General features: G+C 35.5%; 1 protein-coding gene across 8 annotated transcripts in view; it reads left to right on the top strand.

Annotated features, from left to right (window-relative positions):
• TTLL7 (tubulin tyrosine ligase like 7) overlaps positions 1 to 13,950 on the top strand; it is a 64,493-nt gene that overhangs the window by 16,767 nt on the left and 33,776 nt on the right. For 6 of the 8 annotated variants that reach the window (XR_001123030.5, XM_012575240.5, XM_012575241.5 and 3 more), the window contains 6 exons: positions 2,547 to 2,723; positions 2,877 to 3,008; positions 3,921 to 4,042; positions 4,741 to 4,808; positions 9,806 to 9,964; positions 11,448 to 11,664. Coding sequence is in view for 7 of the 8 variants with exons in the window: in XM_012575240.5 (XP_012430694.3) it covers positions 2,699 to 2,723; positions 2,877 to 3,008; positions 3,921 to 4,042; positions 4,741 to 4,808; positions 9,806 to 9,964; positions 11,448 to 11,664 (723 nt within the window). In the remaining variant the exon portion in view is untranslated. Of the gene's footprint in view, positions 1 to 2,546; positions 2,724 to 2,876; positions 3,009 to 3,920; positions 4,043 to 4,230; positions 4,378 to 4,740; positions 4,809 to 9,805; positions 9,965 to 11,447; positions 11,665 to 13,950 lie in introns of those variants that run through there. The other 2 variants (XM_030279062.4, XM_030279063.4) reach the window with 2 other exon arrangements.

Genomic DNA, 13,950 nt, shown 5'->3' with positions numbered 1-13,950 from the left:
GAAAGGAGCAAAGGGAAGGACTGCATCCTTGGTAAAATATTTTGGAAAACTAATGGTTTATAACTGCTGGTGTTTTGGTATTCAGTGAAATGCTTGGCTGAAGATGGACTACTGAAGAGAAGTCAAGGAGTTGCAAAACAATTTTTAATTATTACATACAAGCTTAGGTCAGAATATGAATATTTATCGGTATGGAATGGTGCTTTTGAAAAGTTAAAATCCTAAAGTAAGCTTGAGTACAGAGTACAGTCCCATTACTTTTTTCCATATGGCTGAACTACTAATTGTCCTTAGAACACTGTAAAGGTGGCCATAAATCTTTACCATCGACTCATGTATGTGTGCTTAAAAGTTGACTGGTCACAGACCTTGGGTATTGGTACGTGCTATTTAGACCCTGAAGAGTATTCTTTTGAGAAGAATGGAATAGTGTCTATCTAAAGAAAGGCAGTATTTCAGCAGTGTGGTGCAGGTTGGAATTTTAAGGTCCACCTTCAGAACACAGTGTGTTATAGTAACTTTGAGCAGATAATTTTCTGTGATTTTAAGATGAATGAAAGTTCTATGAGCTGCTCTCTTTTTATTAGCATAGCATAGCCTGTAAGGCATGCTGTGTTAGTAAAGGCATTTCTCACAGGGAATGTTAGTCTTCTTAATATTCTTCCAAAATTATTACAAGTTTTTAGTCAGTACAGCAAAGAAACAACTGCCATGCATTTTTGTACATTCGTAGAAGTCTTTAATTGGCTAACAGACGTACTTCAGTATTATTCCCAGGAACTAAACATGTCTTGTACTCTGGCAGTATTCTTAGCCTGAGAAACAGATAACATGGAATAGCCAGTGAGTCACTGTGCCCAGCACTGCTTTTCCTTCACAGTGGTTTTAAGGAGGACAAATGCTTTGCTTTCCCAACTCTGTGTCTAATTTTAGTATGCCAGTGGGCTCGAGGACTTTCAGGCCACCTTCTCAGATAATGTCATCCAAAACATTCAAACTTCAAAATGGCTGGGTGTTACTGCTGTGCTGTCTGACATTGTATCTGTGTATAAAACATCTCCCATTCTTTGTGGATAAATACACAGGGGCACTAAATGGACATAAGAGAGATTTGTCTTGTTACAAAGCAGAATTTGACTCCTGGTGTATTTGTGACAGTCATAAAAGATCCATAATCTGTTCTTTTTATGCTTTTGCATTACTGGGCTGCTAAGGGTAAATGTCTGTCTTGAAAGGGAGTTAGATCTAGGAGCTCAAAATATCCGCTTTTGTATTTTCTTAAAAGACGGGTGACTTGTCCAGAACATACATCTCTCCTCTGTTGTGTGTACGCACACAGAATAAGAAAAAAATGTGAATTTGTATGTAATGTTTTAGTAATTTTGTTAATGTGCCTCTTGTCCAGTCTTATGACCGCATATATTTTGCATCGTAAGTCATGACTGAATTTGACTTTGCTGTAATTTTCTGCTGTTTATAGAAGAAATCCCTTGTGCTCTCTATAAGCTATTTTAAATAAGTCTTGCAATCACCAAAAGCATCAATATAAACTGATTTAAAGCTAGTGTGAGAAACTTTAGCTACACATATAAATGCAGAAAAGAAATCAAAGCTTGTAAAGATCAGTAACATATTATATATGTTTTGAAACTTGTAGATTTGTTTGAGGCAGCCTGCCAAAGACAGCATTTATTTCCTTACGCTCTTTGGTATAATAGTGCTGCATGCCCAAAGTCATGTAGCAGTGTGTTTAGAAGTGATGTATTCCCAAGGTTTTTTCCCTAATACTTTAACCCATTGTTCTTATGTGCTTAAGCTGGACCTAAAAAACTTCTTTATATATGTGTTTTTTCATGTAATGCTGTATTCATGAGGGAAAAAAAGAAAAAAGAAATTTTGTGTGACTGTAGATGTAAAAGAATAGCATTTTATGCAAATAAATATTCACTTTAAAAACTGAAAATTTAAATGTTTGTCAACTCAAAATGTCTTCAAATTGAATCTGTTGTGTTCTGAAGTAGTCATGAAACTGCAACCATGTTACCACATGGTTATTGGACAATTGGTTTACAAAAAATCGAAAAGTGAAAAAGAGGAAACACATTATTGCTGTGATTTCAGTTATTTCCCATTTGGTACTGAAAACCTATCACACAGTGTGTCTGATTTAATTCTTTACTTAAAATATGTTTTAAGATATAAAACTCTAAATTCGTTAAACTTTATGGAGATAGAAAGTGACATGATTGATTGAATTCAGTGTTACCTATTTTCATGTCCAAAATGTCCCATACCCAAATGAAAATCAGAAAAAGAGGTAATATAGTTTCATTTTGAAAATTATCACTGCAAAATTGTTTTTTCCAGAAAGAAAATAATTGAACTGCAATAAAGTTATGTATTTACAATAGCTTGATCCATCTTCTAAAATAAGCAATTCTTTATATATGCAATTAAAAGTGTTTTCATATTTAGTTACCTGCTAATTACCTTTTTTTTTCAGGATTTGTCTATGATAAAGTCTCTCTTACATTTTTTTAACACAGGTATCTAACCATTCCAGAACTAATATTTTCTACAACCAGAGACTGAAATGGCATGACTGGAGTTTTAAGTAATTTGGCTTTGGCAGTTTCACCATTTACTGAGGAAGTTGGAGCAGGATTTGAACTCTATTTCTGCACTATCCTAGGTTATAATGCCATCCTTTCCTAATGAGGGAGGTATGCTAATCTTGGATTTTTAATATACTCTATGAATTATTCAGTATGCTTGTACCTATAAATTGTTATGGAGTACTGTTTGTATTTTTAGTTAATTTGTATATGTTACTTGAGATATAAAAATGTTGATAGTTACAACATTATTTTTCAAAGATAACCATGGAACTACTCCTCTGACTTTGAGTTCGGAACTACCCTATCAGAGCACAATTAAAAGAAAAGTCAGAAAGAAGAAAAAGAATGGAGTCATCACTGCCAATATTGCTGGCACAAAATATGAAATTGGTAGGAAGCTGCATATTTTGCTTTCATCCTAATAATGTTTAATGTGAGAGAGTTACTGATTAATGGAGTGAAGTAATGGACTCTGCATCAAGCTGACAGTGAGACATTTCTGAAAGAGTTTCTTTTATAAGAAACCTGGGGTTTTCTTGTAACATTTAATTCATAGCATTGGATACTGTGCATCTCTTAATCCCTGTTTGTTACTCATATTGATTCCCACTTGTTACCTTGAAACGTAAAAACTTAAGTGATCAAGAAGGCTGTGGAAGAGCCTTCTAAATACATGTTATATATGTGTTTGGAATTTTACTTAAAGCCTTGAAAGATGAGCAGTGTAAATTCAATGTTAAATACTCTAATTATTATACAGAGGCTTCTCAGTAAAATCCATTTATGTTTTGTATTTTCATGTTCAGTGCTAAAATATTTTTTCTTAGAATCAGTTACGCGTGGCATGTAATCAGTCTCTTTTTTTTTTTAATTAAAATAATGCATGCATTTGCTTTTACAACACTATACCTTCTCTAAGGAGGCATTTTTGTCCCTATCTGCAGCAACACTTATAGTCATCACTGTTTTAAAATTAACTTATGGCATAACCAAGGTTAAATCTCATTGCTGTACAAGAGGATTTTTGCTGGCTGATTGGGGAATACCTTGAAGCTCTCTGTAGTTCCCATCAGTGGTTGTGCTGATTCCTGCCTCGCTATAAGGTGCTGTAACATTGTAATGGCAGGTTTGCAATAGACTGATGGAAATATTGCAAGATAAATAGCTTGCCATGCTAACATTGTTCTCAGACAAAGGGTTCTATATTGGAACCTTTTAAAATCTTAATTGATTTTTAAAATGTTGAAAATTAATCTATTTTAGAGATTCAAAATAGTCCCTAAGAGTGTGATTTCTCCATAGTGCGTGTAGTAATACAAGAGATGGGATTTGTGAAAACACGTGATGAGGATGAAACAGCAAATCTGATCTGGAGTGATTGTGCTGTGCAGCAGGAGAAGATTGCTGAGCTGCGGAACTATCAGGTGCACTGACAGTTAAGATTTTTGACACGTTTCCATAAACTGCTTTACTCTGAAATGTTCAGTAATTGTCAGTAACTGCTCAGTTCCATTTGTGTGGAGGGGAATAAAACCCCACACAAACCACAACCAAACAGGCTGCATTAAGGCTGTACCACTGCATAGCTTAAAATCTTACTCTCTTTTTCCAGAGTTGTTTGTTCTTACCACTTGGAATCTGATGTATAAATATTTGGGGCTGTTCTTTCATGCTTTTTTCTGCCAGTTGGGTGTTGTGAATGATCAATTTAAAGAAGATACAAAACATCATTTATAAGTTTCTCATAAGCTTTGAAGCAGTAAGTTAAGAATCAGAGCTCTCTCTCCAAAGTCCTGTGAATAAATATTTTGGTTTTTTTACCATTATCTTGTGTTTGAGTTCTTTGTTTCTAGATAGCTTTGTGAATAAAAGTATGATAGTCTTGTGTATCAAATTAAATCAATAGGCACTTATATGGATGGAAGAAAATACAGCTTGCAGCATCTTGAGCATTGTTAAGAATAGGTAGTATGGTGTAAGATATTATCTTAAATAATTTAGATGTAACAGTACTTGTGTTTGCCTGAGCATGCAGTTGAATGTTTTAAATTATTGTAATTAGGTATGCCAGAAAAACGAAAAAGTTTAAATTAATTTTCTTTTTTTTTATCTACTTCCTCAGAGAATTAACCATTTTCCAGGAATGGGAGAGATATGCAGAAAGGATTTCCTGGCAAGGAACATGACTAAGTAATATTTCTTTTAATATTAATAAGTTTTCCAGCGGTGGTATTTAATGCAGTAATATACAGAACTATTGCTTTTGAGGCTTGTTTATTTTTACTAAAATCTAGGAGAGGACCAAGAATAATTTTAAAAGTTCTTTAATAACTTTAGCTTTGGTCCTGGATCTGTAGTATTGGAGTGGGCTACTTGACTTCTTCAATTGATTTCAGTGGAGTATTATGTGGGTTCACTTCTCTGTCTAAACACTGCAGAATGGAGGTGAGTCTTGAATTATTGTACAATAAGCCTAATACATAACACACCCACGTATGTATCCCATAATAGCAGAACAGAATAAAAGAACTGTATGTGACTGGATAGGGCATCTGGACTAGTCTGTGCAGTGTGCTCTAGGATAACCCTGCTTCATCTGGAACACTGGACCAGAGGACCCACTGAAGTCCCTTCTAACCTGACCAATTCTGTGATAGTACTTGTTTAAAATAGTTAATGGCTATGTTTTTGTGTATATCGAATTTTAAAAATATGAAGCATCTTACTGTTTATATAAGAAATTAGTCAGTGAGGCTCATTTGTCTAATTACAAATTCCCCTCACTCTAGTGGAATAACTGGGTTCTGAGGAGTTATCCTAGCTGAGACTCTGTGAGTAATACCTGTAAGAGAACAATATTAAATAATGATCTGATAGCCTAGTAAGGAAAGCTTTGAGGGTAAATATATGTCAATATTTTATTCTAATCTGAATTAGTTTGTAGAGCAATTATTAATAGAGCTAATCTTTTGGCCCTCGACCTGACTTACACAACTTAACTGCTAACAGAACAGAATTTGTTTTCATATGAATGTAATTAATGTGATATCTTTTCCCCCTCTTTCTCTTTCAATTTCTTTCTCTTTCCTTTTCTGTTCTGTAAGTAGAACACATAATATGTAGAATGTATGCAACTATTATGATGCAAAATTGTGTGCATTGCTGGGGTGTCTCCATGTCCTACATGTGGACTAGAGCTCCCCTGTGTCAGTGGTGCTGCACCAGCACTTTTCACTGCCCCTCTCAGAGTGAAAGTAAAAACAGATAGCACATGGAGGCAAACAGCTGTTTGGAGAGGTCTTGAAACAGTCCGTCAGCTTGGTACACAGTGTATTGCTGCAGTTCTGTGATCTTTGAAAAAAAATACGGAAAATGGACAAAAGGCTCTTGTTATCATGCACTCATTCTTTCAAATACAGTCTGATGATACTTCTCTCAGCCAACTGAATTCTGAGTTCAAAATGCAGTTTAAAGTTACTCAGTGCTGAGATTGCACATATAGTTAAGATGGCAATAATTTCTCTTATGCTATAACTCTGGGTCAAACATCTATGTTGTGACTTCACTTAGTAGATATAGCAGGGCTTAATCAATTGGGTTCTTAAACTGGCCTTCACAATTAAATACTTAGTATTCATACTTTATAAAAATCAAAATTATATGCCTTGAGATTGCTGGTGAGATCGTAAGTCAGTTCTGATACATGGTTGAGCAGGCTTTTTCCTGTAGAATCAGGATTTTGAACAGGCTCTTGTTCTGTCTTAAAATTTGGATGTGTAGAAACACTAATTCTCTTGTCTTGTTTACTGCAGCATGCCATCTTTTCTATTCCCATTACTGGCTCTACTGTTTACCATCACTGAGAGATAATGAAACTATCTTGAGAATTGATAGAGAGTAGACTTCTCTTTCACTTCCGTGTTTGTTGTTGTACTGATTTCATCCTTACACCCTTATGCAAGTTGTTGGGAATAAAGTGAAAGAACAAATCTACCTTTCTTTGAGAGGAAAATGCTATTCAGGAGATAAGGCACTTCAAGAGTTCTTTTTTTCAGGTAATATCCAGGCACTCTGGATCACAGGACCATGTGGTTTTCACATGCAGAAAGGTGGAAGGGAACAGTGTAATACATAACATGTATAATATGAAAGAAAACAACTCAGCAAAGAAAGTATAGGAACACAGAATAATGGAACAGATGGAAAGAGGAATGTAATTGAGAAAAAAAACCCCAGGCATAAACATAATTTTCAAGGATAATAATAAGAACACAGAAAAAAAACAATAAAAGGAGTGCCATCGTAGGGCCAACTAGATCTTAAGAGACGGTTGTGAAAGCTCTCTTAGATGAGAGCTTCTCATGCGAAGGATCAGTGTGGTTACAAAATTAATTCAGTAAATGCGGGAGAAGGTGCACAGGATGAGTGGCAAGGGGCACAGATCCATCTATGCAATATTGTCTTTTCCAGCATCTTTGTTGATTATATTTAAAAGGTTAATGAACTGGGAATGGGCCAAGAATAATTCTCATCCACACATACCCACTAAATTTTCATATCTGAAAAGTCAGAGTATTTTGAAATTTAGGCAGTGGAATCTACATTTTTAGACTGAAGGTTGTGCCTGTAGTGAGCTATGTTTTGTTCAACACCATAGATTCTTTTGAACAGAAAGCACTTTGAGTTCAAGAGCACAGTCTGACCACATTTGTGAGCTAAAATAGTACTAAGAAGAACAATAATTTGCTGTTTATTTCTCAGACCTCCTGATAAGGACATCAAAAGCTAGAGGATAGAACAGCACAGTGAAAAAGTGGTTACTCATAGTAGTGGACAGCCCATGTGCTGAAAAATAGGGCAATTGTAATGGAATAGGCCTTCATTTCACAGGCTACTTAATGATGTTCCTAAGCCTTTTCTGAATAGGGCCTTGCAGGGAAAGAACAGAGCTGAATTATTTTTTTTGAAAGTTTTAGTGAGCCTCAGAACCTATAAACAATGGTGAAGTATTCCACTTCATAATATTAAGTGTTTGTATGCATTAAACAGATAAGGCATACAGAACTGTTATACTTTCAGTCACGAAATAATATCAATATATCAGGAATAGCTTGAATCTATATTCAATGAGTAGGGAATATGTATATTGAAACCCTTGAGTAAGTTAAATGACAGGTCTCTAGCATGTAACACTATGCATATGATAAATAATCTGGAGAGGGATTCAAACTAACACAGAAATTGCTTTTTGCCTAAAAATAGGATAATTTCTGCCTAGATAAGGTACTCAGCTGGCAAAGTAATAACATTCAAAAAGACAGAGTAGATGGAGAGTAGTTTAACAATACAAATGAATCAGAAATTCAAATATCTACTTCTGTTTTCAAAAAGTTTTCCTGAATATTTAGTGGCTTTCATTGAACTAGATTTGTAAGAATAATAGTTACAATGAAGCTGCAGAAGCACTGAACCTCATGCTGTACTGCTGTAGCTATTGTGGTTTCTGCAGTGTTTGTTGGGTTGCTGGCCACTGTTTGGTGACAGTGTATCCATTATACCAGCAGGGCTTGGCTACCGTCCTAGCCCTACACATGTGGCTGAAAAAAAGCTCTGTTTTTTCCATTAGTATTTTAGCCACTTAAAGGAAAAGTATCTGCCCAAGAGTATTATGTAAGCTCATGGTAGAAATGAAAAATGGAATTTATATTGCTTTTTTTATACATTAGCTATGCTGATGCTATTAGTTTTCAATACAAAAGGAGAAATATATGTAAATCTGTATTTAATTAAAAAGTATTAAACTTCACCATAGTGACATTAAAAAAAAAAAATCAAAGTTGGGGAACTTCCTGTATCACTTAAATTTTTTTTAAGCTTCCAATTCCTTTCTGTTTGTTGTGGGTATTTCTATTTTAGACATGTCCACTCTATGCTACAGAGTAGTTGTGAGTTACCTGAACTAATTTCGTATGAGTTTCTGTATGAAGGAAGTTTCAGGTACTCTTGAGTACATGAAATGAGCTAGCTGCACCAGTATGGAACTCAGCAAAGACTAAATTTATCCTGTTGGGACCTATGATGCCAGTGTGCATCACCGAGTTCCCATTGCTGCTATTCCTTGGCTGCTAACCAGCGATAAAGCAACCCGTGTGTGCCTCAGCCATACCGGCAGCGTGGTGTGGGTGTAACTGCCTGTCTGCCACATACACAGCTCTGGGAGATGGAAACTTCTACTGCCTGAATTCTTTACCATTCTTCTTCCATTTTCTTCACAAATGACAGAGGTATAGAATGAGATACACTCATTCTATACCTGCCACAGTTATTAAAGCAGGGAGATCAGGACCTTGCTGCATCCTTTCCCAGAGTCAGAGTTTGGGTCCCTATTTTTATTTTAGTTCTTCTGTTCTGCCCTTCACCCTACTCTGTCCTTGCTTGATGTTGTTTTGAATGTCTTTGCTTTCTTTTGATAAAATTAGGGGCTCTTAGAATCTTAATCCAAATATACTGGGACCAATGACAAATCAAAGCTTGTGTGATTTGTTCTGTATAGGAAATGAATGAGTTGCTTGGCCTGTGTCAAAGTCTATTTACTACAATTCCTTATTTTCAAAATTCTTTCAAAAGGAACAAAAACTCTTCCTTAGTTACTTCCAATTGCTTTTTAATTTTAAATTCAATCTTTTTTTCACCCAAGAAGAAACTTCAAATATCCCAACACCTCTTTTTTGTGTCTGTTGATCCTCATAGCTCCCCAGACATCTACTAAAATGAAAATTAAAATACTTCACAAATACCACCCCCCCCACAAAAAAAAAAAAATCCATTGTTTGTTATAAGTTCAATATTTCTGAGAGTAGAAATTACATTAAGTCATCTGAATAAATGGCCAAAAATTATAACAGGAGTGAGATGGATGCCAAGAAACGAGATGGATACCAGTAACATAATAAGCACATAAGCAGAAATGCTCAAGATAGTCTGCTTTTGAATATAACACATCCACACTCGTATGAATATGTAATAGAGCTCTAACTATTCTTAAAGAAATGCAGAAGTTTGCTTTCATATTACAGAATTTTGCTGAAAAAGCTCCCTTGTCAAATTGTCATGAGTCCTTTTTAATCTTGAGGATTGAAACATCAAAGTAGTCAAAAGCTTTTAACTCAATTACCTTTTTTGTGCAGAATGATCAAGAGCCAGCCTCAGGAGTACAGTTTCATTCCTCGAACATGGATCTTTCCTTCAGAATACACACAGTTTCAGAACTATGTAAAAGAACTGAAGAAGAAACGTAGACAGAAAACCTTCATAGTCAAACCAGCTAATGGTGCAATGGGACATGGGTGAGTTTTGATTTAACTTCAGTCTTCTTACCTGTTAAAGGTGAAATCCAGTGCTACTTAGAACATTAACAGTAGCTGTGTATTAATAAGAAGATTGTATTTGGAGTTATGTGAAAGTCAGTGTATTGGGTGAAGGCTTCACAAGCCTTAAATAAACTCAAATAATTATTATGAACACAGTTACTTTATTGTGAATTTTTCTGCTGTGCTTAGATTTATAGGGTGAGATTGTATTGGGCATAAATGGCAGGGTCTTGGTGGCTGGAGGCTGCAGGGATGTGTGTGGGAGGTCAGGATCTTTCACAGTTTAAAACCAGCTCAAACATCCCATTGAGTTCCCAAAATGCAGCCAGTCACAGGAGAAACGTGTTTGAGAGCAGCAGCCACAAGGTTTAGGAGAGGCAGAGGAGATGCTGTTGGGGACTGGATGTGCACTCTTGGAAGCAGGGCACACCCCTGAAGAGACTGCAACCTGCAGTTGAGTTGAAGAAGTTTTATTTGTGACAGGGCTGCACAATAAAAATCTAATGACATAAATATTGCAATTGTATTTTAAGGGGTTTTTTTTTAGATATTTTTGTTTTAGCTTTTATTGCTTTTAATATCAATTTGAATTATACCATATAGTAAAGCTCTTAGTTTTCCAGCATATGTCAGAATTACTAGAAAAGTAAAGCTCCTAAACGTCTCAATTTCTTCATTTTTCAGTCCTCTTGATAAGGGCTAAGATAAGCTAAAGGGAAAGGTACCAGCATAGTTCAGAGAAATTTCTGCAAAGTACTTCACTCTATTAGGAGTATTCAGTACCAAACCTCTGAAATGTATAACAAATAATAGAGAATAAGATTAAGGTAGCATTAAGGTTCTGAGAATTTTAGGTTAATAATTGTATACTGAAAATACTAGCTTTTACAGTTATTTAAAATCCGTGTGGTTAGAGATTGGAAGTTCACAGTTCATATATTAACCTTTTTTCATTCTGGTGTGATGGAACTGGAAATACAGAAATACTGAGCTTAATCTATGCCATCCTCAGTCACACAGACCAGTGTCCTGCTTTGCAAACTTCATCACCTCAGGTTAGCACTGAAAGTTCTTTGCAGCCTGTGCCTCGGGCAGAAGTTGTGACAAAGACTGGAAGTCTATTTTTAGAGCTGCATGAGGAATAATCACAGAAGCTGGAGACTGGTCGTTCTGCCAAACAATTTCTAAGTGTAGAGCAAACCCATTATTACAAATTGTTGAATCAAAGCAAGCAGAAAGTTACTTTGAAATGGCTCATTGCCTTTTTTCATCTAGTGAATCACAATAAAGCACAGGAAACCAAAAGCCTTGTAAGGAATTGGAACTTTTTCTGTGCCCTAAAAATCAGATATTTCTCTTTTTCTAGGTAGAATTTAGCCTCACTACTTGGCTGGGTGACCGCGATAATTTATTTCAAACAGTAATGTCCAAGTTTTAAAATAACTCTTGTTTTTACCAGGATCTCTTTAATAAGAAATGGAGAAAAGTTACAAGCTCAGGATCACTTAATTGTTCAGGAATATCTTGAAAAACCATTTCTTATGGAAGGCTACAAGTTTGATTTACGTGTGTATATTCTTGTAACCTCCTGTGATCCATTAAAAATATTTTTATATCATGATGGACTGGTGAGAATGGGCACGGAAAAGTATCACCCCCCCAGTGACTCAAATTTGGTAAGTTGGAGTTCATTCCAATTTATTGCTTATGGTGTAGACTTTAACCTATGTAGTGTTTGCAAGTGGTAAAATTAAATAAACTAGGACTTGAGTTAATCTGGATAGACTTCTGCATTGTCATTGAAGAGAAAAAATTTTATGTGAAAGATACTTAACACATGGTTTTCTATTAAAATCACAAGTATAGCCACATTATTGCTCACATATAAAATTTTATATGACTTTGCATGTATGTATGCTAAAGAGTTTAAATATATTATAGAGGAAAGCAAAAGATAACAACCCAAAAAGTAAAATCAAATCACTGCAAGAACAGGTACATTGTTTTTATGTTCATCTGAGACTGAGGCTGGGCTGGCAGGGGCTAATAAGGTTTATCTCTTGCTGGATCATTGCTTAGCATCCATGAAGTTTGGAGTCTTTGCTGAGGCTCCTGCCATTGTGTTGGGAACATAGGCAGGAAGGAGAGAACTGCAAGGGCCCAGTGCTCACTGCAGTCCCTGAAGAGGAGGGAATCTGCTGCTGCTGCTGTTTGTCAGTGACTGCTTCAGCAGGGACAGGAGTATGTACTTGGCAGCTTTAGGGTGAACCAGTAGGGCTGCCTATAAACACAAAGAAAACCAAGAAATGGTAAGGGTCATGCTAAAGATTTTGCACAATTTCCTCCTCTTGTTCCACTTTATAGCATGTTGCCCTGTGTAAACCTCTTTGCTCAGACTAAAATGCAGATGTCTAAGAAAGAAGTAGATTTGCAGCATTGGAAGGTATGAGTAGATTAGGTTTGTTACACCTCACTCTGTACTCCATTGCTTTTAGAGCGGCTCCCATGTGATTATATAACAGAAAACACCACAGAGCTTTTTTGCCTACATCAAACTTACAATTTTGACCATCTCTTGGTGTGCCTTTGAAAAATGCAGGTACAATTTGAGGCCGAGTACAAATGCTATATTTGGAAGTGTTCCAGTACTATATTTGGAATAGTTTGCTTCTAATATTTGTGTATTGCTGCTAATCTCGGCATTAGCAGCACAGAAATATGCTCTGAGAGGATAAACAGAGCAGGCAGTTGTTTCTGTGTTCTCAGAACTGCTCACGCTAGAGGTTGTCGATTGTGTGAAATAACCTGCTTGTGACTAATGACATTGTTCTTTGGATGACATATTTCCACATTGACATTATTCCAAATAACTTTGGACTATCAGTTCAGATGCCCAAACACTTTTTTTTTTTTTTTTTTGGGAATTTTAAAACATAATTACTTTTTTCTGAAATAATTTGAATTTCATGAAATGATGACTCAAAACCAATAGATTTCAGAATGATTCTTAAAGGAGTAATGAAGCCATGAGAGAAATTCATTGCTAGTGTTACTACAATAAACTGTTAACTTGTTTGCAATTAAATGGATTGTTTTTGGTAATTTCATGTAGTTTTTTAAAGATAAGAAAGTGGAGTAAGAGAAATGACAACATAAGGCTTGTGTTATCTATTAAAGATGAATTGGAACAGAAGGCTTATGGTCACCTTAGAATATCATCTACTGTCATGTATGTAATCAAACATGACAGAGAACTATCACTGTGATGAGGACAGGCATCACCATAGTGTAAGTGAAAAGGTGAATTAATCTCTGGGAAATAATGTAAATATACAGATCATGATTTATAAATTGGCCTTGGTAGAGGAAGGCTTTCTTTAAATTCAACTGATAACATGAGTCTATTGCTGGTGACATTTTGCTCCATAAAGGAACTGTAGCACTCAGTCATTTACGTAACGTATGTTTTGAAATTTACCTCCCTCTGATGTATGGCTACCAGCCAGTTAAAAATGAGCAATTTTGGCAGATATCAGCATGGCAGATGAGTTTATATGTAAAAGATATTTTAAAGTATCACTATCATGAGAACACTTGTCATAAATAAGCTACAGTGAAAACTGAAATGTGGGATTGTCTATGAAGCAGATGCCAGAGTGTCTTCTAGCACTTTTAAAGTAGCACTTCAAAATACTGACTTTATTGTTTTCTTCTTGTGGGATGTAATCATTCTCAAAGTTATGATAATTGCTCTTTACTTTTTTAGGTTGTTGTTTATATAGAGACCTGTAAAAAATGGCAGATATAGTATCTAACCAGATGAGGAGTGGTGGATCAGTTTACTGCAACTGGCTTAAGTAGAAATGCAGAATCAGAAACACTAAATCTGCACATAATGTATTTGCAAATATGAGCTGTTTGATTATGTTTTTATTGATTGAATGTCAATTTTTCTTTACATT

Source organism: Taeniopygia guttata, chromosome 8, assembly GCF_048771995.1.
Source record: "Taeniopygia guttata chromosome 8, bTaeGut7.mat, whole genome shotgun sequence".
Taxonomy (NCBI): domain Eukaryota; kingdom Metazoa; phylum Chordata; class Aves; order Passeriformes; family Estrildidae; genus Taeniopygia; species Taeniopygia guttata.
The sequence above is the reverse complement of the archived record's forward strand: the minus strand, read 5'-3'. Positions and strand labels throughout refer to the sequence as shown.